General features: G+C 62.6%; 5 protein-coding genes across 7 annotated transcripts in view; 3 read left to right on the top strand and 2 right to left on the bottom strand.

The window, feature by feature from the left end:
• Positions 1–10,968, bottom strand: part of ELL (elongation factor for RNA polymerase II) — a gene marked incomplete at its 5' end in the record, with an annotated part of 52,368 nt that extends 41,400 nt beyond the window's left edge. For both annotated transcript variants that reach the window (XM_084276530.1, XM_084276531.1), the window contains one exon: positions 10,834–10,968. In XM_084276530.1, coding sequence (XP_084132656.1) covers positions 10,834–10,968 — 135 coding nt within the window. The remainder of the gene's footprint in view (positions 1–10,833) is intronic.
• Positions 10,969–11,642: 674 nt separating this feature from the next.
• Positions 11,643–17,903, bottom strand: FKBP8 (FKBP prolyl isomerase 8). The gene is made up of 8 exons (XM_084276459.1): positions 17,397–17,903; positions 17,076–17,245; positions 16,838–16,926; positions 16,327–16,544; positions 16,078–16,250; positions 15,418–15,495; positions 13,027–13,164; positions 11,643–12,527 (listed from the first exon to the last, which is right to left on the bottom strand). Exons 1-8 carry the CDS (start codon positions 17,680–17,682, stop codon positions 12,441–12,443), a joined length of 1,239 nt encoding a protein of 412 aa, XP_084132585.1. The 5' UTR covers positions 17,683–17,903; the 3' UTR covers positions 11,643–12,440.
• Positions 17,904–18,318: 415 nt separating this feature from the next.
• On the top strand, positions 18,319–20,239 carry KXD1 (KxDL motif containing 1). Of its 2 annotated transcripts, XM_084276461.1 has the most exons (5): positions 18,319–18,391; positions 18,758–18,858; positions 18,980–19,132; positions 19,415–19,461; positions 19,829–20,239. In XM_084276461.1, exons 2-5 carry the CDS (start codon positions 18,764–18,766, stop codon positions 20,062–20,064), a joined length of 531 nt encoding a protein of 176 aa, XP_084132587.1. In that variant the 5' UTR covers positions 18,319–18,391; positions 18,758–18,763; the 3' UTR covers positions 20,065–20,239. The 2 variants fall into 2 exon arrangements, with proteins under 2 accessions (XP_084132587.1, XP_084132586.1); XM_084276460.1 differs by lacking the exon at positions 18,319–18,391 and having other exon boundaries at positions 18,640–18,858.
• A 301-nt stretch (positions 20,240–20,540) lies between these two features.
• UBA52 (ubiquitin A-52 residue ribosomal protein fusion product 1) lies at positions 20,541–22,038 on the top strand. Its single transcript, XM_084276365.1, has 5 exons — positions 20,541–20,576; positions 21,226–21,345; positions 21,445–21,531; positions 21,637–21,739; positions 21,862–22,038. Exons 2-5 carry the CDS (start codon positions 21,243–21,245, stop codon positions 21,953–21,955), a joined length of 387 nt encoding a protein of 128 aa, XP_084132491.1. The 5' UTR covers positions 20,541–20,576; positions 21,226–21,242; the 3' UTR covers positions 21,956–22,038.
• A 179-nt stretch (positions 22,039–22,217) lies between these two features.
• REX1BD (required for excision 1-B domain containing) lies at positions 22,218–24,715 on the top strand. Its single transcript, XM_084276438.1, has 5 exons — positions 22,218–22,258; positions 22,713–22,795; positions 23,412–23,616; positions 23,733–23,821; positions 24,125–24,715. The coding sequence occupies exons 1-5, from the start codon at positions 22,256–22,258 to the stop codon at positions 24,195–24,197; spliced, it is 453 nt and encodes a 150-aa protein (XP_084132564.1). The 5' UTR covers positions 22,218–22,255; the 3' UTR covers positions 24,198–24,715.
• Positions 24,716–25,261: the final 546 nt, after the last annotated feature.

The raw sequence follows: 25,261 nt of genomic DNA, 5'->3' as shown, positions 1-25,261 counted from the left end.
ACGTACCCTCTGCTAACACACCAGTGCAAACAGCCTCCTCACAACCACCACCTTCCAGGGGTCCTTGCTTTCTCTGACAGAGAAGCAAAGGCAGCTGCCTGAAGAAGCCACTGCTGAGTTAACAGAGGTGCTCCCTTCCCGGCAGCACAGAACCTGCACTGTTTCAGCTACGGCTTTATTTGCTCTGCCAGGCTGGTTGGTAACAAACCTGCTCCAAAAATAAAGCGACAAACAGTCAAAGAAAGAACATACTCTTCTAAACTGGCAAAAAAAAATACCTAAAAAGAGAGAGGGGTGGGGGAAAAAGCAGCCAGATGTTTCTTTGCTGCCCTCAAGGACACCTGTGAAAGTTCAGGTTACAACAAATTCCCAAAATGAACACGATAAGAGCAGTGAAAACACATGACAGCCTCTGCTGACTCAACAGAGACTGGTCACAGCCCCACGAAAAGGCTCCCCGGGCCCAAAAGCCCTGAGAGGCTTCAGACACCAGCCCAGGGCTCCCCTCTTGCCCCACGCAGTGAGTCGAGGCAGCTCAATCCACTTCACACATGCAAAAGCAGCGGTGTGGCCACTGAGCCGGCACTTAATTGTCTGAGCAGAGTTTTGCTCTAAATAGCACGATCCACCCAAGCTCTAGTTACCCAAAACGCCTTTGCTCTCTTAACTGAGCCCATCTGAGGTTTAGAACAGAAGCCGTGCTGCTTCCTGCTGTCAGCGTCCGCGAGAACTCGAGTCTTAATGACAAGTAAAAGGCCTTTATATGGAGTTTAATGGTCTTAATTGTAGGAGAGAGCTAAAACCCGTGGCGAGGTACAGCCGGCACCGACACCAGAGCCATCCCCGGCACAAGCGATCGCAGGGATTCGGTGGGAAGGTCATGGAAACGTGCCTGATGCTGTAACAGCAAACCTCCCAGGCAATAAATCTTCCCCCCCACCCCGCCCCACACACACACCCCCCTTCATGTTAAGGAAGTGTTCTAGCAACGCAGCAATCACTCCCGTACCTTTCCAACGCATGGGGAACAAAGTCCTTAATTCATAAGCCATTTCAGGATCGGCTCCTCTAGGAAAAACAACTGTTTGCCATTGATTTTAATCACCGCTACAGCCCACGTCACCCACAGCGCCTGTTTCAAACCGGCCCGATAGCCCGTCTGCGCTCACAGAGGTTAAGTGCCTTTGGCTTCATCCATTAAACCCCCCAACCCCCCCTTCCCCATTTCCAGGTTTCTGAAGATGAAACGAGAAGCCGCTTCGTTAGCGAAGCTGCCTTTCGTCAGCACGGGTCTGCTCCTGACTCCAGGCTGGGAGAACTGGTTTGTGACAATACACTGGCTCAGCTGCATTGTTCTCCTTTAGAAAGCCACACATTTCCCCCCCCTCCTCCCCAGAATACAGGCAGGTTGGTAGCTATCCATTAGTGTGTCCAGGCAGACAGAACCCAGGAGGGTTCAGAAGTTACAGAGTAACTATCCTCACCCCTTCAGTAGCTCTGAGGGATGTGGACCCCACAGAGGCAGAGGTATTTCAGCAGGAAAAGCTGATGGGAGAAGCACCAGCAACTTCCCTAAGTACACAGACCCCTAAAGGGTGTTTTTATTCGTGGGTATCTACTGGGAGAGAAGGGAGCTCCTGGACAGGCCCACCATGGAAACACAGCTGCCCAGGCAAGCACATGGAGGGGAAGCAGCAAGCGCAGCCGCTGTCACAGGCACCACAAAGAACTTTTCAGCAGAAACTGGCCAGGGGAGCTCCCAGGCGCTTCTTAAGAGACTATTTATGGGAGCAGAAGTGGGTCTTAATTCTGCAAGGAGCAGCAGCAGAGGTCACGATACGGGCTGCCCCGGCTCCGATGCCTTAACAACCCCCGGCAGCACCAACAGGTGCCATCAGTACTCCCAAAACTCTTATTTTACTGCCACAGGAGCTGTGGTTCCAGAGCAAAGTCCTGCTCAGCCCAGCCTGTCGCCAGCGGCGCCCGCACCAGACGCTGCTGAAGGAAGTGGAGAAACCCTGCGCTCCGCTCCGACCGGCGTCAAGCTTCTTCCCAGCTCCAGTCGTTTTATAGCAGTTTCGTTCTGAATCACAAGCTTACGCCTTCGTTTTGGGACAGCGTGCTCAAGTCCCACAAGCCAGGGAGTTAATGAGTTGCTGTGACTTAATCGGGCATGCCACGCCACACCTCCGGCAAGTGTCAGACGCACAGGGAACAACTTCAAAGGACCAGCAAACCCTGCGCTGTCCCTGTGAGCAAGGGCTGCTCCCTTCTCCAGCCTCTCGGTGGAAAGGTGAGCCCAGCCAGAGCCCCAATGACTTGCCTTATACGGCTTCCAAGGCACAATTTCCGCTTGCCCAAGCTCAGGCAGGGTGGAAAAATTTGCTTCCTCGCTACTCCGCCCATCCCCGGGCTCTGAAAAAGCATCCACCGAATCCTGGATCTGAAAGGAATGGAAGAACTTACACTGGTGTTTGCGTGGAGCTCAGCTCCCTGGAAGAGGTAAAGCCACGGCTCTGGAAACAAGCTGGATCGGACACAGGGGAGGAACGGGAGCCGAAGCGCCGGTGCGCAGGCAGAGACGCACAGAGCAGCTGCAACCACAACTCTTACTCTCTGCACACTACACAACCCATTCTTCTTGTGACTGAGATGCACTGAAGCCTTTCACATTTCATCCCAGCAAGCTCTACAAGCTAATTACGAGCTGGGAACATTATTTCCTTCCCTTGATCTATCCACCCTACCCTTCACCATAGACCAGGAGTTTGGTGCTCAGAGTCAAACCGCATCCAGCCCAGGCTCAGGTTTACACACTGTTTCCTGCACAAGTGAGCTCACATTAACATACCCTGTGCTACCTCCTGCTCGCAGCGAGGTCGGTATTATCTCTGTCTGTGCCATTATCAGCTCCTCAGAGCATCACAGAGCAAACCTCCTGCTCACGGAATGGAAATACGTGTGTCCACAATCCAAGTGTCCATAAACTGCTGGTTAAGAGCCCAGCAGCCAGTTAAAGGCTGCTCACTCTCAGCATTACCAAGTCCTCCTTCTTCCTAATCACTTGTCCATATTCACTTTTCCTCAACCTGACTGCCTAGCCCAGGTGCAAGACCCAGGGAGAGATTTCTCTCCAGCCATCGGTGGTTTGTCCTCCCCTCCCTCTGCTCACCACCAAACGCCAGAGCCTGGCTCAACCACATACAGATTCCCCCAGAAGGGCGAAAAATGGTGGCAAAGGAACTTTAAAAACCCCCTCCATTCTGCCAGTTCCCTCATTCCCTTCTTTTTTGGGGACTGGGAAGACAGAAACACAGCCCGTTTGATTTTTCTCAGAGAAACCGGGAGCCAAAAACAACTGAAATCAGCGCCGGGGCTGGAAAGGTACAACAAAACTCACACAAACATACAGTCTAGACACTGAAATGTGGAAATATGATTCAAATAACCACAACTGGCACATAACGTATTGATTGCAGCCCGTGACAGAACAGGCCCTCAGCGGGTAAGGAATATAAGAAGAAAAGATTAAATTAGCGTCTTCCACCTCGGTTGTAGAAAATATGGATCCTCTGGGCACAGCACAGGGATGGAGCAGTGTTTCCTCTGTCCTGCTGGGCTTTTTGCTTGGCTTCTAAGTAACACGCTGCTCCTGCTAAATAACAACAATTAGCTGGAACTGTCCTCCCAGCGCTGATACTGGAGGAACAAAGCAGCGACGGGCATCAGGCTCAGCCTGCCAGCCCATCTCCGTGGGGCTCAAAACACTTGAGCCAAGTGGTCAAGAGGATGTTTGTATTGGTGAAATCTAAATACTGCAAAGGTTTAAGGAATGAGCTGGTTTGGGGGAGTTTCACAAAACTCCTTAATCCCCATCACATCTGGGCACAGTGTCTACCTCTCAAGCCCAGGCCATGATCCGGAGCAGATCCAGAGCCAGCAGCACACAGCTCAAGACTCTGCTCACAGTGTCAAGACTCCAGCCTTCTCCCCATCAAGACCTGCTTCCCAGCAGAGCATCACACCCCAGGGCCGTGCCCACAGCCTCCCTGGATGGCTACAGAAGAAAGAGCAACTGGTAGTGCCTGAAAAGACTTTAAGGAACAGTAAAACATCTTGGTTTTCCAGCAGCATGCTGGGGCAGAGCTGCTCTCCTGCAAGTAAAAGCCGAGGAAGGTTGTGCTGCACCGAGGGGAAGCAGAGGGTTAACTGCAATGGGACTGCACCAGGCCAGGGGGGACTCCAGGTGGGTGGAGGTGGGCAGCTAAGGCACACTCACAGTGGTGACTTCTTTTCTTTGAGTTCAGCAAACGCTGGTTTCTTTAAATTAAAAAAAGGCACTAGTCCAATGTAAAGAAAGGAGAGACCAAGTGCGTGGAGCAGTGTTTTTTCTAGCCTGGCTTTTTGCTGGAGCACTGCAAAAAGGACTGGGTTTGGGAAGTCTGCTTGCCCAGCACCGCAGTGATACACAGCACCACACTGCCCAAGGGTTTATCGTTCTCTCTACTGCATTAATTCTTTGGTGGGGGGGACCATCCCCCCAAAAAACCCCAGTCCCAAGGCAACACCAGGTTACCATGGTGTGTAAAAGTTGCCTTATGTACACGGGATGTTTCCAAGCAACACATGAGCTCCTATAGAAAACCCTTCTTATCAGCAAATCCAAGCTCCTTTCCTGGATAATGCATCTAGGTCAAGCTAAGGCACGCTGTACGTGGAAGCCTAGTTTTGGTGATGGCTCTCTCTGTACCCACCCTGTACAAAATATTAACACAGTTCAGGTTATCAGGATGCTTTCTCTCATTAGCACCAAGTTCACTCCAGATAATGGTTTCTGCAGAAACAGCATTAACCTTAATTATTCAGAGGTAACTCAATCTCAACCCTTCCGATATTACAGCTGCTGACCACGGATCCCCCTCAACTTCTCCTCTCAAACAAGCCCAGGACACGACGTGGTCACAAATCAGGGGTGTTTGGCAGGGGACTGCAGCTGTAGGGGTCTACCCAAACCCGTGCAGCCACTCCATCCATTCAGACTCATTCTCCTGTGCATTAGCAGCAAAACCACCAAGTCAGCCAAAACGTATTCTTCTCCCATGGATTAGCTGGCACCAGCGAGCACGGGAGTGACGCATGCGGTCTGTCCCTTCCCATCTTTCAACACGCACAAACACCAGGGATTTGGAGGCGCTTCACAAGTTTACGCTCACAAGTTACAGGCAGGATGGGAGTTTAAATGGTTTGAGACACACAAACTGCTTTGGAGATAACCTCTCCATGTACCCACCGGCCCTCAAATGCCTTGTCAAACAAACCTTCCCCCTCCCTCCCCAGTAATAAAGGCTCTTCTGCTATCCCAACAGCGCCGGCGCTATGCAAGTGAGCTATTTCAACAGCCACCGTCCCTCTGCCAAGCAGCACTGTGACAAAGACCAACTAAACAGGACAGAGCACTTCAGACAGGTTCAGGGAAAAGGGGAAAAAAAACCCAACCAACCACCCTGATGCTCGAGGATCAGCCACAGAGTCCAGGCTCTGTGAGCTGGCTTGGCTCACGTGAGGCAGGACCTGCTGCCAGTTGGGTAGGATGGTGGCAGGAGAGGATGGCATGTCTGCAGATCCTGTTTGATGGGACAGGCCTCAGAAGAGGGGGGAAAAGGTAAATGAGAAGAGGTTTCCCTCCTCCCTTTGCTGAGGTTTAGGTTGAATGTGAACAGGGTGATAGGAGATGCTGAGGAGCGAGGGTTTGGTCTTGCTGGGTAACAAATGCGATGGCCGGGATCCTGCTGCGAGAGAACTGAAACACTCCACATATCTTAAAACCCCCCAAAACCCAGCTTCATAGAAACAATACAAAGGGGTTAATCATCCAGCTTGCTTCCCTGGTATTGCTAGAGAGCCAAGAGTTATTAAAACCCAGATCCAACTTCTCCTATCAAAGATGCCCCACGATTTGCTGATACAAACCAGATCACATTTATATAAATAATAAAACCAGCACTGTGGGTCAGAAGGATTCTGTCACAAACTTTCTATCTTCCCTGGGCACATCCCCAATTAGACCTACTTCTTTAGTCTGCTACCACCAGTATATATATATAAAAAAAAGGCATAATGGGTTTATAATTTGCCAGCGAATCCCATAGCAACTGTACGTCACTTCAGATGCAAATTACAGACAATTCCTCCCCGTGCAATTTGAAAACTATAGAGATGAATCTGTAATTTGAGCAGATCCAAATGGTACATGGTCAGGAAAAAAAAAAAAGCTACCCTGGATAATGGGGAGGAAGCTGCCACGGGGCCCAAACATTCCTCCTGCCCCACGTTAGCCGTCCCTCCGTCCCCGTCCTGCGCCGGGGAGGTGCCGCAGCCAGGGCGGCACTGAGAGCGCTGGGCAGGAGAGTTTGTCAGCTGGGTGAGCTCTGCATATCCTGTCCCATTTCTGCTGATTGCGAGGAGATGTACGTGTACAACCAGCTTCCTCCCCAGCCAGGCTCCTCTGATTCATTTAGTCATGTCACCGACTCACGCTCCCGATGTCATCACAGCTCCGGCTCCGAGGGACGGCAGCGCCGGCGAATTACCAGGGCAGGAAAAAACAGGTTACAGGGAAGGAGCAATGATGCAAAAAGCTTTGAGATAATTCAATGAGTTTTGAGTCAAAAGCCAGATTGTTCCTCTCCTCCTGACACCTGCAAGCAGCTTTCAACTCCCAAGCCAGCATGAACACGCATTACCCTAAAGACCCTGTAACCACAGCAGGAGCCTTCATTTTGTGTCGCGCGCTCCACGCGCAGCAAGATGAAGGCATCTCAAACCACCTGCTCTGAAAGCAGAGTCTCAACAAGTCCTCTGGGTGAGCCACGACTACTACAAGGGGCTGGTTTAACCTTAAGCCTTGGGAAACAACCTCTGCCACGGCCGGTTTGAGAGCAGCACTGAAGGCACAGGGGAAGATGACTCGGGAAGCCACGGCTGTCGGGAAGCCACGGTTCCAAAACTCAGCTCATGGAACACGGGGGCAACACGCTTTGTTAGCTCACCTTAGCCCCCAATAAATATTTGTGCATCTGCCAAAGTTCACCAGCAAATCAACCGGTGGCTCCAGTTCAGAACACTCGGCGTAGCAGGGGCAGTGAGGTCCAACAGGAGCAGGAGGCACCGCTCAGCTGCCGCATCACCTGCTGACCGAAGCAGGGATGCTCATGACCCTCTTCACATCTTCCCAAAATCACAGGGCTGCCACATAAACCAGGACTAAGGCTGGCAGCCAAGTTGAGCCCGGCCTCCATCAGCTACACTCAGGTCTACACAAGCCTCAAGTAACTGAGGAAGGTGCGTGACTGCAGCCAGGTCAGTGGCTATCAAAGGGTGATCCACCCTTTGGGCTAGCTAGTACCCTTCCTCAAACACAAAGTTTTATAAATAAATAGGTGAAAGTTGGGAAATTCCCAAGGAAAGGTTCCAGGAACAGCCCTAACGCCATATAGGTGCCATCTGCACCTACACCAGGGCAGCACAAGGAGCTGGACCTGCTGCCAAGCGGCATTCGGGTCTGCCCTGCAGTGATTTGTGCCTGGAGACTTCTGTTCACCCCCAAGACCCCCACAGTGCTGCTAAAGGAACAGGTATGAAGAGCAAAGGATGACCACCACAAGCTGGGGGGCAGTCTCTGGGTGTATCTTCGACAAGCCTGTTGACCACCATGAAAGACAGGGTCTGGGATAAAGAACAAAGAGGAAGATGCAGCGAGGGCACAAGGAGTTAGTTCCCCTCTACCTGGAGATGGGCAGTGAGGAAGCTGGAGGCAGACAGGAGAGATGGGGAAAAGTCATGCCCTGCTTTTTTTTTTTTGGTGGGGGGGTTGGGAGGACCTAAGCAGAGCCTGTACACACCCCCAAAGGGAAGGCAGAAAACTGCAAGCTAATATAGAATTACAGGTCTTGGCGAAGGCAGCGTTGTTTTAGGCTAACACACCAGACCGGCTCCATTTCATCAGTGGATAAACTGACTTGGGACACATTTTCCAGCGCTCAGCCCTCAGCTGTGGAGCTCAGCAGCACACACTGTTTCACAACCCTGCAGAAGCAGTTTCAGGGGCAGCAAGTTTCACAAGGAGCAGACAGGCCACGTCTTCAAGCATCCCCCATGAAGCCAGCACTGTCTTTAAGACCTGTGTTTCTTTCAGGTGAGTGCAGCTCCCTACTCCTGGAGACAGGAATCCTTTTAAGGGCTGCGAGGAGCCGGCAGCCCCACGCTCTGCACCTCTCCAGCAGCAGCTCAACCTTCTCCATATGGAGAGAGAAACAGCTCCCTGCAACACAGAGCTGGGCACCAACCTGCAGACGGATTCTTCTACCAGGAGATGGAAAGATTTAGCAGGTACCCAAGCAGGAGAGACTCAAGGTGACAAAGATCCTTCCCCCACAGTCCCGCTGCCCCGATCCACAGGCGGTTACAGCCCCGCACCAGGAACACAACTGCTCTGGCACAAGGGACACTCCAAACAAATGGCAGCTCGCCCGGCTGGGTGATCATTTTTGGATTATGTAATCCCAATACATTATTATTAGACCAGGAACAAACTCAGGCGAGCGACTGGAGACGCTGGCCTGGCAGAAAGGCAGAGAGAGCCTCATGGCAGGGACGGCACCGACGTGCTGTCCCGGCGCAGGGAACAGGTCAGACCGCACACACACACACCCCTCAGGTAACACAAACACCAGTGTTGGGTTCCAGGCCACGATGCACATTACACAACGCTGCCCAGCTACGCCGTGTCTCACACCGCACCGAGCCTCAGTGAATCCTGTTCCATTTACCTACTGCAGATCAGGACTAAAGCAGAGCCCAGGGTGGGCAAACAGCCGCTCCGGAGGGTGTTAGGGAGCAGCTCCTCAGCATCACCATCACCAAGCGTGTTGGGGTGGGGGTGAGGGGGAGCAGAGACCTTCAGCAGGCTGGAGAAACTGTTTATAGAACAAATGCAGAAGGAGCATGTGTGTTTAATAGCCCACTAATTGTTGTGTTATTCACTATACAAACAAGTCAGCTCTTCTGCCCTTATCCCTTCCTGCCCATTTAATCACCAGTAGCCTTTGACTATTTCTCTTTTGGGTGGTGGTGGTGGTGAAGGAAGCAAAGTTCATTAGTGGCCGTTGGCCACCAAACAATCTGGAGACCAGACTTCATTTAGAAAATAAACACCACTGGGAACGGGCGACGCGGACTCGGAATAGCTTCCCAAAAATATTTAACACAGCTGCCTGTAGTCTTCCTACTCGCCCTCCCCCAAAAGGAGGAGGCTTCCCCAACACACAGAAAAGGGTTTCTTTGGGGTTTGGTTTCTTCTTCTTCAGAGGAAAAGCTGCTCACTCAGTCTACCCAAGGTACTTTCTTGCCACCGACATCTCGTAACGCTGATAAACACTCATTTAAACACAAGTTGATAAACCCTGGTACATTAATTACCTTCGTCCTCATACAGAGATTGCCCAATTCAGTGATGTGATGTAACCAACACCCTAAATTAAAAATAGTGTTGTGACAACATATGGCTTATCCTACAGAAGCTGGCAGGCAGGAGGCTCCTAATGACAAACGGGTTAGGTTCCCAGCTTCCCCAGCAAGGCCAGGAGACAGACTCGCTCTTCGGAGGCGGAAGGAAAAAAAAGTGAAATGACAATAAAAATGACGGGTTTTCATCCCCCCCCATCCCCTTCCCCCCCCTCCACCCCCCCGGCAGATGCTGAGGATCACTATCGGTCGTTATTTACGTGCCTAACGAGCTCTCTGGGTGCGTGTCAAGGAAACCGCTCGGGAAAGACAATCTGGGCATTTCAAAACACGGCCCCAGCCTAACCCACCCCCCCCACACCCCCCCAAACACCCCCCACTGCGGGGGGAGACACAACCGGGCATCCTAGGGTGAGTGGCCGTGCGGATGGGACCCCCCCCAAAGCCGGGATGGCAGCACCGAGGGTGGACACCCCCCCCCCCAGGGCGCATCCCCGGGGTGAGACCAGCCCCCCCGGCACTGGAAACCCACGTCACGCACACCGGGGCGGGGGGGGGGGGGGCACCGACGTCCCTCGCTCCCCCACACCCCTTCCCTCCCGCACAGCCACTTACCGGGGATGATGGCGGCTCCCAGGCACCGACCGGGAGGGACACCGAGAAGCCCCCCCCCCCCGCCCTCTCCCCCAGCTCTCCCGGGGTGGGGGCACCGCGCCTCGGCCCCCGGGCCCCTCGCTCAGCGGCGGCCCCCCAACGGCTACCGGGGCGGGGGAGGGGGGGCACACACCGACATCCCCCAGGCCCCCTCCGGCACTCACCGGGGGACGGTGACCACTCCCCGGTCACTACCGGGGGGGCCTCAGAAACACAGACGAGGGAAAAGGGGGGAACGGACGGACACCGAGGCACCCCCGGGGCGTTCCCAGGAGCCAGCGAACCCTCTCCAGTGCCCCCCTGGCATCCAACCGCACCCCCCCCACCCCCCACCCCGCGCCGCAGCGTCCCGGTCACCCGCTGGAACCCGCCGCATCCCCTCGGCCTCTCACCGGGGAGCGCCCCGCACCGACCCCCTCCCCCCCTCCCCCGGGCACCCACCGGGGTCACCCGCCCGGCAGCACCAGGACTGGGCCCCCCCCGCCTCCTCTCCCCTCCTCGCCCTACCCAGCGCTGAGGCCTTTCCCCCCCACCCATCCCCTCCCCGCTCCGCCGGTGCCGACCCGCTGGTGCCGCCCGCGGGGCTCCGGCCAGGGCCTCGTGGCGGTCGCCCCCCCCCGCCGCCCCCCACCCTCCCCCGGGGCCCGCCGCCCCTACCTTACAGGCCTGGTAGCTCTCGAAGGCGCGCAGGGCGCTCTCCGTGAGCTTGACGTGGAAGACGGAGACGCGGGTGCCGCGGCCGAGGCGGCCGCAGGACAGCCCGTACCCGCGCTCCGCCTGCAGCGCCGCCATCTTGGGACCGTCTCCCCCTCCGCGCCTGGGCCGCCGGGGCCTCCCGCCGCCGCCACGCCCCTCTTATGCATAATTCATGAGCCGACCGGCCGCCGGCCCCGCCCACGCGGGGCGCCTGTTGCTGGGGCGAGGAGGTGGGCAGCGCACGCTCCCATTGGCCGGTCTTCTGCCGGCCGCCGAATCGGATTGGGCGGCGGGGTGGGAGAGGAGGCGGGGATATGCAAACGAGCGCCGCGGGGCACTGTGGGGGAGGTGGTTCGGCGCTGCCCTCCGGTGCCGGAGCGCCCGGCGGGCATCCCCCGGCGTGACACCCCCCCCCCCACCGCCCCCTTTCTTCCCGTTCCCGGCCCCCCCCGGGGCTTGGCCCGCGCGTCCCGCCGCCCCGGGCAGCGCCTGGAGGTTGTGTATTCCCCCATCCCCGGGGGGACACCCCAGGGCACGGCTCGGTGCTCCCCGGGCACCCCCCCCACCAGCCAAGCAACCGCGGAGCGTCCCCCCGGGGCGTGGAGGTTGCCCCGGGCCCGGCAGGACCCGACCTGACCCGACCCGACCCTCGCCCCCCCAAGCAAACAGCCGCCCCCGGCGCCCACCACAGCCGCGGGCACAGGAGGGGGTACAATGGGGTGGGGGGGGGGTAGCCCCGGGCGCCACGCTGGCAGGGAAGAGGCCCGGCGGGAAGGAATCCTCCTTTATTCGGGAAGTTCACAGTCGGTTTGGGGGGGGGAGGACAGTGCTACAACCCCCCCGCCGCGAGCAGAGCTGAGGCCGGGGCAACGGCTGGCCCCGGGGTGCAGGGGGGGCTGCAGGGCAAAGAGGGACCCCGAGGACCTGGACCAGCGCGACAGCCCGGGGAGGGGGGGCTGCAGCATCCCTGCCCCACATCCCTCCCCATCCCACCCCCCCCACCGGCTTCTTTGGCTTCCTTGAGACATTGCACGCTCCGGGGAAGTGCTGAGGAGGTGAGTGGGGGCCTGGGGGAGGACTGAGCCCCCCCTGATGATGGGGAGTCTCACCACACATCCCCCTGGCACAGCTGTGGGGCTTCCCTCCCCTTTGCACAGCCACACAACCCCCCCACTGCACCCTCCACCTGCCTCCCCCGGCCCCCTCACTGGCAGCAGGGCCACAGGTCCTGTGCTGGGGACAACCATGGCACGTGCCACAGCACAACGGGGTCCCCCCAACACACTCAGGGTTGGGGGCTGAGGCCTCACCAGCTGGGCAGGGGCGCAGGGGGCTCTGCTCTGCCTGCAGCTCTGTCCCCACAGCTGCACCCCACCGGGGCTGGGAGGGATGCGAGGGGATGTCAGGATGGGTGGGGGGGAGATCCAGCACCTCCGATGGAGAGAAAGCATCCGTGTGCCTGCGAGTCCGTGGGGAGGGGTGAGCAGAGCGGCTGGGAAGCCCCTTGGCAGGGGAGAGGCACGTCCGGGCGCAGGTCCTGTGCCGCGGGGGCCGTGCCGCCGCCATCCTTAGTTCCTCGCCGCGATGACCACGGACAAGGCCACGCCGCCCAGCGCGATGGCTGTCGCACCGAAGAGCCACTTCCAAGGGATGGACTGAGGAGGAGAGAGGGGCGAGGTGATGGGGTGCGTGTGCCACGAGCCCTGCTGGCAGCAGGGCCGTGCTGCCCTGCACCCTGTGCCAGCACCCAGCTCCCAACGTCTATCCCAGAGGAGGCAGCCCAAACAGGCAAGTGCTGTGTCGGCCCTGCCCGGCACGTTGGCGGTGACGGCGTGTGCTGTGGCAGCCCAGCTGACAGCACCTTCCACCAGCACAGCCAGCGGGCTCCCCAGCACAGCAGCTGGGAGCAAAGTCCAGACCCTCCAGCTGGCATCGCCCGGCCCCGTCCCACGGAGCCAGCAGCACAGCCGCAGCCATCGGCGCTTTCCTGGCACAGGACCCCAGGTCTACCCCCCATCCAGGCAGCAGGAGACACCCCCCCCACACAGGGACTCAGGGGATGCTAATTGGACCCCTGTGCCCAGCACTTCCCACCCTGGGGTGGCCCCCCACCCAGCTCTGGCACCCCCCAGCAGGTCAGCACCAAGCCCTTACCCAGGGCAGCTTGTCTTTGCACTTCCCCGGGGTGCTGGCAGCGCTGGGATTCCCAAGCATCTTCCTGTACATCTCTGTCTCCACGTTCTTCTGGTCCACGTGCTTCTTCACCAGCTTGGAGAGCTCAGCGTGGATGGTCTGGGGAGGAGACCCAGTGGTTATCAGCCCTGCACCATCCCCACAAGGGACACAGGGACCACAATGCCACCCACAGCTGGGTGCACCCTGGGGTGGTGTAAGAGCTTTCCAGGAGGGCTGATGGCCTGATCCTGCCCTGCACCCCTGCCCTGAGGGGCTGCACCAGGCTGGCACCGGGGCTGGGTGCCCCATGTGTCCAAGCACCCCTGGGTCCTTTCTGGCCACCCAAGCTGCTCCCAGTCTGGCAGCTGAGCCCAGGGCTGATGCCAGACATCAGGGAAAGGGATTTTATCCTTTAATCGAGACAGAAGTGTCTGCTTCGGGGAGAGACGTGCCCAGCTCTCCCACTCCTGTCTGAAGCAGGCTGGGAAAGTGGCTTAAACTCAGCCCAGGCTGAAGCAGGATTGTGGCCAGACCCGGGAGCGTGTTGGTGCCTGCCCGGCTGCACCGGGTGATGGCTGGGGCTGGAGGCAGGGCTGTGGGTGAAAGCTCCGTGCCCTGTGCAGAGCTCACAGCCTCCTGAAAAGCAAGGAGAAGCCACCAGCCAGCCAGAGGTTCCCCAAGCCGGCAGCAGGATGGAAGTGGCGGTGGTGCTGTGCCCTCTGCTGGGGACACCGCGCTCCAAGGCGGCTCCGACGCCTCCCCGACAGCGGCACCGGGGACTCGCACCGGCCCCAACCCACGTTGGCTCGTCTAGAGACCAGCCAGGGCTTCACCAAACCCTGCCACGTTTGGCTGCTGTGAACGTCAGGCTTTGGATGTCTGGAGGGTGCAGAGCAGCAAAACACCCGCAGGCACCCCTGGGCTTGCTAGAGGCACCCCTGAGCTCCCCCCAGGCACCCCTGAGTTCCCCCCAGGCACCCCTGAGCTCCCCCCAGGCACCCCTGAGCTCCCCCCAGGCACCCCTGAGCTCCCCCCAGGCACCCCTCAGCTCCCCCCAGGCACCCCTCAGCTCCCCCCAGGCACCCCTGAGCTTCCCCCAGGCACCCCTGAGCTTCCCCCAGGCACCCCTGAGCTTCCCCCCGGCACCCCTGAGCTCCCCCCAGGCACCCCTGAGCTTCCCCCAGGGCCAACCCATCAAGTGTAGGGCCAACACCAGCCACCACCCCTGATCCCAGAGCGCACAGTTCCGAGGGGTTGGGAGAAGGGAGATGGGCTCTAACAGCTGCCCACAGCCCCAGAGACCTGGGTCTCCTCATGCCAGGCAGGTGGAGCCCAGCATTCCCCAAGCCACAGCCCGTGACTCAGTGGCACGTGCCTGACAGGGCACCTCAGCTCCTGGGGACTCCCAGGCAGCTGGAGAGACCGGTAACTCGTTGTGGTTTCTCTGGTAACGTCACTGATGGGCCTTTTGACTTCTCACCCCTCCCCAATTAAAAGCTTCATCAGAACAGGCAGGGGAGCAGCAGCCCCACTAACAGCGAGGTGCCAGAGCTGCTCCAAGGGGCTGGTCCCATCACCACCCACCCCAACACGCTGGGAAGGGCTTGAGGTCCTGCTGCCCCTTCTCATGGGTGCTCTGCGGGTGCTGCGGGACCACCGAGCAGCTGCCCTCAGTGCCCCATCCTACCACGACCTCCAGGCAAAGCACAACGGTCCAGTGAATCCCCCAGAAAAGATGTGGGTGAAACAAGGGGCCTGGTGAGGATTAAAGCCCACCCATAGAACCAAACCCCCCCACGGGGCAGCACCTCCCTGCCTCACACCCCCCTCAGCTCCTGGTAGGGCCATTTCCTGGCACGGGGTGTTGGTTTCTCTCCAGGCTCCAGTCCTGCAGCTGATCATTAACCAACAGGAAATTCCTGACCCAGAGCTCACCCTGGCCCAGCGCTGGGCAGAGACTGGGGCGTTCTGGAGCTGCTCCTGCCAGCCCATGAATCAGGCTTGGGGCTGCTGAGCTGGTCTGTGGGGTCTGGGCTCTGCTCTGCGCCCCGCAGCCGCCCCACAAGCTGCTGGAGCAGCCAGGATTGCTGAAGCCAGGCTGGGCTGGCAGGGAGTCCTGCACCCTGAGGGCCAAAGGGCGCAGAGGGAAGTCTTGCAACGCTGAGATAAGGGACCCACCAGCCCAAACAAGCTCAGACATTGCATCACGGGGTGCATCACCCCACTGCTGCCCACATCCTGGGGGTTAATTCCAGCCTCCCTTCATGGAAGGGACTAGGAACAGCTACGGGAGGCTTCAGCCTTCCCCAGGGGACACCAAAGTTTGCAGGGACATGGCCAAAAGGAGCATGTCCTGCAGACACAGCCTACCTTGTTTGAAGGCTCCAGCTTCAAGGCTGCCTTTAAGATGGGGATGGCCTCTCCATATTCGCCCTGCTGAGCCAGGACCTGGAAGGCAAGATACAGATTGAGCAGGATGGCTGAGGCCTGATGCCCTTATCCCTGCCCCCCGTCATTCCTGTCCCCTTCATCCCTGCCCTCCTCACCCCTACCCCCCCACCTCCTCATCCCTGGCTGCCCACCTCCTCATCCCTGGCCTCCCCACCCCCCCACCTCATTCCTGGCCCTGTCCCACCCCCCCCTCCTCATCCCTGCCCCTGTCCCACCCCCTCCTCCTCATCCCTGGCTGCCCACCTCCTCATCCCTGGCCCTGTCCCACCCCCTCCTTCTCATGCCTGCCCCCCCCCTCCTCCTCATCCCTGCTCCCCCCCCCCCCTCCTCCTCATCCCTGCTCCCCCCCCCCTCCTCCTCATCCCTGGCCCCCCCCCCCTCCTCCTCCTCCTCATCCCTGGCCCCCCCCCCCTCCTCCTCCTCCTCATCCCTGGCCCCCCCCCCCTCCTCCTCCTCCTCATCCCTGGCCCCCCCCCCCCCCCTCCTCATCCCTGGCCCCCGCCCCCTCCTCCTCCTCCTCCTCATCCCTGCCCACCCCCCCTCCTCCTCCTCCTCCTCCTCCTCCCTGCCCCACTGCACCTTGCCCTTTCGGAAGAGAGCCTTGATGTTCCCGGGCTGGTGCTCAAGGACGAGGTTACAGGACTTCAGGGCTGCTTCGTAATGGTCCAATTTAAGCTGAGAAGCTGCCAGGTTGTTGAGACACTTCACCTTCACATCCAGCAGCTCAGCCTCCTCAGCCGGGCTGAAGTCAACTGCAAAGACCCCGGAGCTGGGTTAGGGGGGAGGTGGGGAGCCCAGGCAGCCTTTGCTCGGGGCAGGAGCAGGTACCTTTCGAGCTGGAGCCGATGACCTTGAGGGCGATGTCGTAGGAGTTGATGGCAAGCACGTAATCTGCCTGCTGGTAGAAGAAGTTGCCGCGCTCCCGCTTGCGGTTGGCCAGCTCGATCTTCTCCCTCCCGCTAAGCAGCTCCAGGTCTGGCGCGTCCCGAGCCGCCAGCAGCTCCACCTCCAAGGTGAGGGCTGCATTGGGTGGGATGTCAGGGCTCCTGGGTAAAGAGGGGCACAGAGCTGTGGCACTCCTTGCCGCCTTTGCCACTGCCACCAGCCACTGGGCTGCAGAAATCAGCACCATGGAAGCTCCCTGGGACAGGGTGTGATGCAGGTCGGTGTCCCCCCCAGGCAGGACGTGCTGCCATCCCCTGTGTGTGACAAGAGAGCCAGGTCTCCCTGCCCACTGTCATCAGGTTGGGTGGCTGGGCTGTCAGTGGGAGCGCAGGGAACAGCTCTCACAGCCCTGTTTGGGGCTGTCCTGACTCCAGCCTGTGCCCTCCCCGCTCACCTGCCCTGAGCGCCGTAGCAGTACTTGGCATCTGCCACAATCAAAGCCGTCTCCCCCATCTCCAGCAGCTGCACACACAAATCCAGAGCCTGCAGGGAACAGCATCGTGGGGAGGGAGCGTGAGCAAAGGCAGAGGAACTGCTTCCAGCCCCAAAACAGGGACGGTGCTGATCCCCAACCCTCCCATCCCACCCTGTGGGTGGTGATGAAGCCTGGAGACCCTTCTCCCAGCACTGACCTGCAAGACGTCGCAATCCCCCAGCGTGAAGGTGAGGGCAGGGTTCTCCTCCACCACGCTGCCATCCTCCAGCGTGGCCTTCAGGCGGATGGTTACGTCCTGGCCCTTGCAGGGCCGCGTGTCCACCCCCTGGCCTGGCACCAGCGTCTTCTTCTTGAGCAAGCCGCTCCCTGGGCAGGGAGAAGCCGGAGGCGCATCAGCCCACGGCCGGGCGGCAAAGCCTTCCTCCCACCACCTCCCTCTGACTCCTGGCCACCCTCGGAGCCACAGGGAAGCCTGAGTAGCCCCATAAACCAAGCGTCCCCCTGCCCAGGCTCTTACCCAGAACATCAAGCCACTCCTGGGGCTCCTCAGCTGCCTCCCCACGACCCTGCTCAGCGGGCCGGGTGTCCTCCCGCGGCCGGGCCGGCGGCCTGCCCACGTCCTCCAGCGGGGGCAGCTCGCTCAGGTCCTCTTCTCCTTCCTCCTCATCCTCCTCTTCTTCCTCCAGGACCTCAAAATCCTCCGCCGCGTCCAGCTGAGCGGCCTCAGCCACCGGGGCCGGCTCGGGGCCGGGGCCTGCCCGGCCTGGGGAGCCGCTCCTCGGTTCCTCCCCGCTGGAGGCCATCGCGGCGGAGCAACCTGGAGCGGGGAGAGGAGCAGAGGGGGGGGGGTCGGGGCTGTGCCCGGCGCGGGGAGGGAGGGGAGGGGACTGGGGCAGCGCCGGGGCGGGCAGGGGGGCGCCGGAGCCCCGGGAGGAGGCGGGGGAGCCGCGGAGAGTGTTGGGGGGGGGTGTTTAAGGACGCGGGCCCGGCCCGGTAGCGAGAGGGGCTTCCCCGGGGGCCCCACGTCACCGCCGCGCGCCGGGACTCCCCCCCCCCCGCCGCCCTAGCAACGGCCGCCGCGCGCCGGGACTCCCCCCCCGCCGCTGCTCCCACCTGGCGCGCGCGAAGCCGCTGCCCCCCCCAAGCCCCGCCCCTCCCGCTCTTATTGGTCCGGCCCCGCCCGCCGCGCTGACGCTATTGGCTGGGGAGAGCGCTCGTCAGCGAGGCGCCGCACGGGGCTGGGCGCTGCCTTAAAGGAGCCGCCGCAGCGCAGCGCCACCCGCGGGGCGGGACCGCGACCGGGCCGCCGCTGGGCTATGGAGCGGGGACCCGCGTGTGCCTGTAGCGCCGGGGAGGCCCCGCGGTACCCGGGGAAGATCCCGACCCTCTCCGCCTCCCTCTCTCCGCCAGCCGCCGCTACTTCCGGCCGGCCGCCGTGACGTCAGGGCGCGCTGACGCCGCCGGGTCGCGCTCGGCGTGACCCCCCCCCCGCCCCCCAGACCCGGAAGCGAGGTGAGGCCGCCGGTGCCGCCGCCGCCGCCGCTCCCGTCATGTGAAGCGGCGGGACGCGCTCCCGAGGCGGGCGGGGCCAGCGGGAGGGGCCCGGGCCCGCCGCCCCCCCCCGACGGGAGGGGCCGGGGGAGGGAGGCGGGACACGCACACACGCTACCGGGGCTGGGGGGGGGGGATCCCCGGTACCGGAGCCGGGCAGGGCGGCGGGAAGGGTGTGAGGCTCCGGTACCGGCGGTGCGGTGGGGCTGAGGGGTCCCCGCTGCTTGGGGTTCTTGGGGGAGAGGCTCTCCGTGTGGGGTGCGGCGGGAGGCCCCGTCCCGTCCCCCCCACCCCTTACCGAGCCGCTGTCCCGCCGCGGTCCCGCAGGCCGCGATGGAGCCCACGGCCTCGCAGGTGTTCTGCGGGCGGGTGCTGGGCATGGTGAACGCCGAGGATGTCAACGCCATCATCCTGGCGCAGAAAAACATGTGAGTCCTGGGAAAACACCCCCCCCACACACCCCACACCCCCCTTGTGGGGACCCCGGTACCGGGAGCTTCCCGGGACCTTTGCCGAGCTGTGTGCCCGGCCCCCCCCCTTTCCTTACAGGCTGGACCGATTCGAGAAGACCAACGAGATGCTCCTCAACTTCAACAACCTCTCCAGCGTCCGCATGCAGCAGATGAACGAGCGGTTCCTCCACCACACCAAGACGCTGGTGGAGATGAAGAAGGACCTGGACAGCATCTTCCGGAGGATCCGGTGAGCGGCGGGGCCGGGAACGGGGGGGCTGCTGGCGGGGAGGGAGATGGCAGGGGGAGGGGCTCATCAAGGTCTGGGTGGGCTGTGTTAAAATAGGACCTGTGGAGCGCTCTGGGAGGTGAAGGTAGTTGGAGAGGGGAAGCGTGTGGCCAAGTGATGGAGGAGAGGAGCTGTGGGATGCAGGGTGGGCTCTGCCAGGGATGGTTCTGAGAGACTTGGGCAGCTCGGCTCTGGGTGGGTCTGTGTCCTCAGGGACTGAACCCCCTCTCTCTCTCCCCGCAGGGCGCTGAAGGGGAAGCTGGCGAAGCAGTACCCAGAGGCCTTCAGCAGTGAGTGGCTCCTTGCGCTGGGCGGGTTCTCCATCCGTGTTCTTCCTGCGTGGAGCCCCTTGTCCTCAGAGCACCTGAGGCGGCTCTCGGGAGTCAGGAGTCACCAGCGAGGCGTCCAGGCCTGTGGCCACTGTGCCTGAAGCCTGGAAGGCCCCCGTGGTTACGTTAAACGTGGCCGTGAGACGCTGCAAACAGCCGCTAATTGCGGTGGGGTCACTTCTGGTTCACACCACGACATCAACAAGCAGATCTGAGCGCTGGGAATTAGCAAACCCTGCGGCGTGGGGCCTGTCCCAGCCAGACCCACCAGCACCTTGCCCTTGTGTGGCCGCAGCCGCGCAGCTCAGGCCTGCACCTTCCCTTCCAGGCGTCCACGAATCCCCCATCCTAGAAGACGACGACGACTTCGACCCCGTCCCGAAGAGCACCACGACCACCATTGCCACCTCCGAGCAGAGCACCGAGTCCTGCGACACCAGCCCCGGCATCATCTCCCCCGCCACCAGCCAGGAGTTCGAGGATTTATCCCAAGGCCGGTACGACCCACCGGCTGCCAACGGACAGAGGCTGACGGGCGAAGGTGCCGCCAACGGCCTGGACTAGGCGGGTGGGCGCTGTGCCCCCCCCCTGCCACCCCCACCCGGGGACTCTCTACCCGGGGACTGACTCTGCCCGGCCTGTCCCAGCCGGGAAGGGGGAGCGAGGGCTGCGGGAGGCGGGCCCGGCCGCCCGGCCCGGCCCCGCGGCGCGGCTGCTGAGTAAAGCCTGGCTGCACAGCGCCTCGCGTCCCGTCTCGTCCCGGGGATGGGGGCTCGGCCGGCTCCCCGCGCCCGCTGACGCGGCTCCCGGTCCCTGCCCGCGGCGGGGCCGCTCGCGTCCCGCTCGGCCCAACCGGTGCCCCGGTTGCGGGGCTGGGGGGGGGGGGGAGTGGGTGTGACACACACGAAGGGGCGGGGCCGGGACTGAGGGACCGGGGCGGGGTGGGGGGGGGGGATGTCCGGCGCCTGCGCACTGCGGCTCGGGGCGGGGTGGGGCGCTGACGCGCCGCCGGTTGTGACGCAGCCGCGGGCGGGTTCCGGTTCCGGTCCCTCTTTTTCTCGGCGGCGAGGCGGCGGGTGCGCGCGCTGCGGGGACAGGCCCGGGGCCGGGAACGGGAGAGAGGGGAGGGATGGGAACGGGGGGCACCGGGGACGGGGAGCAGGATCGGGGGGCGGGGCAGGGCCAGGGTCGGGGGGGGGGGGGGGGGGGGGGGGGTGGTGGTGGCGGTGGCCGGGAACGGGGGTACCGGGGGGCAGTGAAGGGGGAGGGGGGGCGGAACGAGGGGACCGAGAACGGGGGGAGCAGAGAACGGGAGGGGAAAGGTGGGGAAGGGGGAGGCTGGAGCCGGGATCGGGAGGGCTCAGGAACGGGGCGGGAACGGGAGAGGGGGGAACGGGGAGACCGGGGGCGGGGGGCGGGGCAGGGCCAGGATCGGGGTGGGCGGGGAGTGGCCGGGAACGGGGGCACCGGGGGACAGTGAAGGGGAACGGGGGGACTGAGAAGGGGGCGGGTGGGCGGAGAACGGGAGGGGCCGGGATCGGGGAAGGGTGGGGAATGGGGAGGCTGGAGCCGGCATCGGGAGGGCTCAGGAACGGGGCGGGGGGCGGGAACGGGGGCACCGTGTCCGTGCCAGGACCGGCATGGCGGCGGCGGGGCGCTGTGGTGGGGATACCTGGAGCTGTGGCCCGGGGTGACACGGCCCCGCTCCCCCTGCCCCCTCCCCAGACACAATCAGTGCCAAGATGCAGATCTTCGTGAAGACCCTGACGGGCAAAACCATCACCCTGGAGGTGGAGCCCAACGACACCATCGAGAACGTCAAGGCCAAGATCCAGGATAAAGAAGGTACCGGGGGGGAGCAGGGGAACCTCGGGGCCACCCCCTCCCTGCTCCCCCATCACTGCCCTCCCCCCACACACCATGGCTCTTCTTCCCCCCCTCCAGGGATCCCCCCGGACCAGCAGCGCCTGATCTTCGCTGGGAAGCAGCTGGAGGACGGCCGCACCCTCGCAGACTACAACATCCAGAAGGGTACCCAGAGCGCTGGGTTGATGGGGTTTTACTGCCTTGGGGGGGGGGTCCCAGACACTCCCCCCCAACCCCAGCCCCCCCTGTGACGCTTCTCTCTCCCCCCAGAGTCCACCCTGCACCTGGTGCTGCGCCTGCGGGGCGGCATCATCGAGCCCTCCCTGCGCCAGCTCGCCCAGAAGTACAACTGTGACAAAATGATCTGCCGCAAGTACGGCCCCAGCACCTCCCCTGGGGGGGTCTCCCCACTCCCCCAGCCCCTTCCCCATGCCAGGGGGGGCTCTAGTGACACACACACACCCCCCCCCTTTCCTTCCCGGGGTCTCTCCCCAGGTGCTACGCCCGCCTGCACCCCCGCGCCGTCAACTGCCGCAAGAAGAAGTGTGGCCACACCAACAACCTGCGCCCCAAGAAGAAGGTCAAGTAGAGTGGGAGGAGACCCCCACCCCCACCCTGGGTGGAGACCCCTCCCCCGGACCCCCTAATAAAGCAGCGAGTGCTCACGCCCTCCCCCCTTTCTGTGTCTTTTCTTTATTGCCCAAATCCGTGTGTTCTGCAAGAAGAAACGGGCCGGGGGGAGGTGGGGGGGGAAGAGGAGGGGGATGAACGGGAGAGGTTTAGGGGGTGGGGGGTGCGATCCCGGGCGGTGCCTGCAGGTGGCGGAGGAGCCGCGCTCCGGTTCCGCCTCCGCCCCGCCGGGCCTGCGCGCTCCGACCGGGGCCGGGCCATGGTGAGCGGCACCGGGAAGGGGGCGGCTGGGGGGTGGTGGGTAGCGAGGGCGGGGGGCGAGCGCACGGAGCTGGGGCGAGGGGTTCGGACTGGGGGGTGGGAGCAGTCCCGGTGCGTGGGGATTGGGGTGGGGGTGGGGGTGTTCCGGTACCGGTGGGGTGGGGGGGAGGGGGGCGGTGCCTCGGTTTTGCCTGCACGTGGGGCTGGGGGGGGGGTCCCGGTACCGGGCTGGGCTCAGCCTGGCTTCCCCCGGGGCCGACACGGTGCGGGGGGCACCTTGAGATACCCACCCCCCCCGAGTACCGGGAGGAGACCCCCGGGCGCTGCCAGCTCTGCCCAGAGCCCGGTAACGGGAGCAGAGCCCCCCCCCTCCCCTCCTCTCCCCTCCCCGGGGCAGCGGGCACCGTGCCGGTCGCTCGGTGCCCCACGCCGCCGCCGTCCCCTTCTCCCGGCAGACGGGCGAGACCGTGGGGACGCTGCTGCGGCGGCTGCGGGCGCTGCAGGCGGAGCGGGCCGAGGCGTACCGGCTGCTGGAGCAGTGAGTACCGGGCCGGGGGCACCGGGGCCCCTCCCCGGGCCGGGGGTCTGGGCTGCACCCCGGGAAGGGGCAGCAGCAGCCGGATTCCAGCGGGGGGGCGGCACCTGCAGCCCACGTTGGTGTGTGATGGGAGCTGATGGACACCCTGGGGGCTGCGAGGGAAAGGGAACAAACCCCCAACAGCCCCCTCCTCACCCCCCCGACCTGAATCCCTCCTCACCCCCAGACCCAAATCAACCCTCACCCCCCGACCCGAATCCCTCCTCAGCCCCCAGCCCAAATCCCTCCTCACCCCCAGACCCAAATCCCTCCTCAGCCCCCAGCCCACATCCCTCCTCACCCCCCCGACCCGAATCCCTCCTCACCCCCCAGCCCAAATCCCTCCTCACCCCCCAACCCGAATCCCTCCTCTCCCCCCCCCAACCCAAAACCATCCTTATCCCCCCCCCCAAATCCCTCCTACTCTGCAGGGAACCCTCCCAGTGCTGCAGCGGGTGGCACAAGGGGCTCAGTGATGGGGTGATGGGGTGTCACCTCCCCCGTACCCCCCGGTGCGGTGACAGTGGGGGGGTGTGTGTGTCCCCCAAACCCCTTTTCCCCCCCAACCCCGCGGCAGGGGTCACCGGGCCTACCTGAGCAGCGCTCCCCACTACGACTTCCCGCGGTACCGGCAGCTGGTGCACGAGGTGACGCTGGCGTTCAGCGGCCTCTCCCGCGAGGTGCTGGGCATCGCCGGGCGCCTGCGCCACCAGCTCGCCCGCCCCGACCTGGCCCAGCACCTGGTGCGGCTCCAGGAGCGGGAGCAGGAGAAGCTGCAGCTGGTGAGTGCCAGGCTGGGGGGGGGGGGTCCCACTGCCACCCAGGGTAGGGCTGGCACTGCTTTTTGGGGGGTGTGGATGGGATGAGGTGCCCCAGCTCTGCCGTGCCCCCGCCGCAGACGGCGCAGCTCCAGCTGGCGCAGCAGCAGGCACAGGACCAGCCCGAGGTGGACGCCCATCAGCAGGAGGTGCGGGAGCTCAAACACAAGTAGGTGGTGGCCCCGTGGCCGTCTGCCCCTCTCTCGGGGTGGCAGGACAACTCCCCCCCCCCTCACCCCCCCCCACCCTAGGAGCCCCTTCCCCGCAGTTCCCCTCCCTCCAGCCCAAGGGGGGCCCAGATGGTGCCTTCAGAAGTGCTGAGCCGCAGCCCCGGGGAGGGTCTTGGCGATGCGGCCGCGGTCCCCTCGGCCTCCCTGGGCTGAGTGTTTCATAAACAGCGCGGGGAAGGCGCGGCGGCCCAGATAATACGCTCCATATGGGCTTTATTTATAGTTTCCATCCGCTCTCATAGGCTAATTAAAACCATTGAGGCAATCAGCGAAATTCTCCAGGACCTCAAGTACGATTCGGAAGAAGCCGAGTGATGGGTGTCCCCGTGGGAACTGCTGGAGGGGCCGGCCGGTGGAGAGGGGGCCCTGTTCGGCCCCCCCCAACCCCCACCCGCTGCTGATGCAGCCCCCCCCCCCCCCCCCGCCTCCCTCCCCGCCTTGGGCACCCGCACCACCCCAGTGAGGTGGGCACCTTCCCCCCCGCCCCCAGCCCCTTTTCTTGGGCACAGGCTGGAAGGGGTGGACAGCCCAGGAGAAGTGGGGTTCCCCTGAATCCTGAGCATCCCTACAGGAGGGGCCTGGTGGGGGGCTGGGCCCCCTCCCCATCTCTGCCAGCTGCACCAGGGCTTTGCCCAAGGGAAACCCCAACCCTCAGTGCCAAGGGGCCGCCTCGCTTCCAGCCCCCCGTTGGGATGGGCACCCAGCTGGACCCCCGCAGGCAGCAGCCCCCCCTAAAACTCCCTCTCAGAGCTGGGCTGTAGCCCCAGCCCCACAACAGCTCTGGTGTCCCACAAGTGTCCTTTCAGCGCTCAGCCCACAATAAACACATCCCATCAGTGCTGGCTGAGTCGTGCGATCCACGGGGCTCGTGTGTGTGTCCCCATCAGTGCCACCCCTCTGCCTTGGCCCCTGGGGCCGGGGTGACGAGGGACACGGGTCCCGTTTGGCTGCCCGCTGCATCCCCGTCCCCGCGCGCCGCTGACGCAGACCCCGGTGGGGTTTCAGAGGTTTATTGGCATTAAGCTTAAATCTGTTCCTAATTGACTGCGAGGGAACCAAAATAAGGCTGGTTTGAATCAGGATTGGAGCAGGCACCGGGCAAACCCCCGCAGCCTCAAACCAGCCTGCGTGGCTCCCCGGGGACAGACACCCCCCCCCCACCCCGTGCGCTCGCACGTGGGTCCCCGGGGAGAAAAACAGCCCAAATTGCTTCCCTGGGGGGGGGGCTATGCTGAGGGTGGGGAGACACCCGGGAAGCCCCCACCCCCCCTTTCACCCCAGAGGCTGCTCGGGGTGGTGGTTAAGGAGCAAAGCCTCCGTGCCCCCCCCAGCCTGGCTGAGGCTGGAGGGTCCCCTCGCTGCCGCGGGGTGCGAGCGGC

Source organism: Gallinula chloropus (genome assembly GCF_964237585.1).
Source record: "Gallinula chloropus genome assembly, chromosome: 28".
NCBI classification, from domain to species: Eukaryota; Metazoa; Chordata; class Aves; order Gruiformes; family Rallidae; genus Gallinula; species Gallinula chloropus.
The sequence above is the reverse complement of the archived record's forward strand: the minus strand, read 5'-3'. Positions and strand labels throughout refer to the sequence as shown.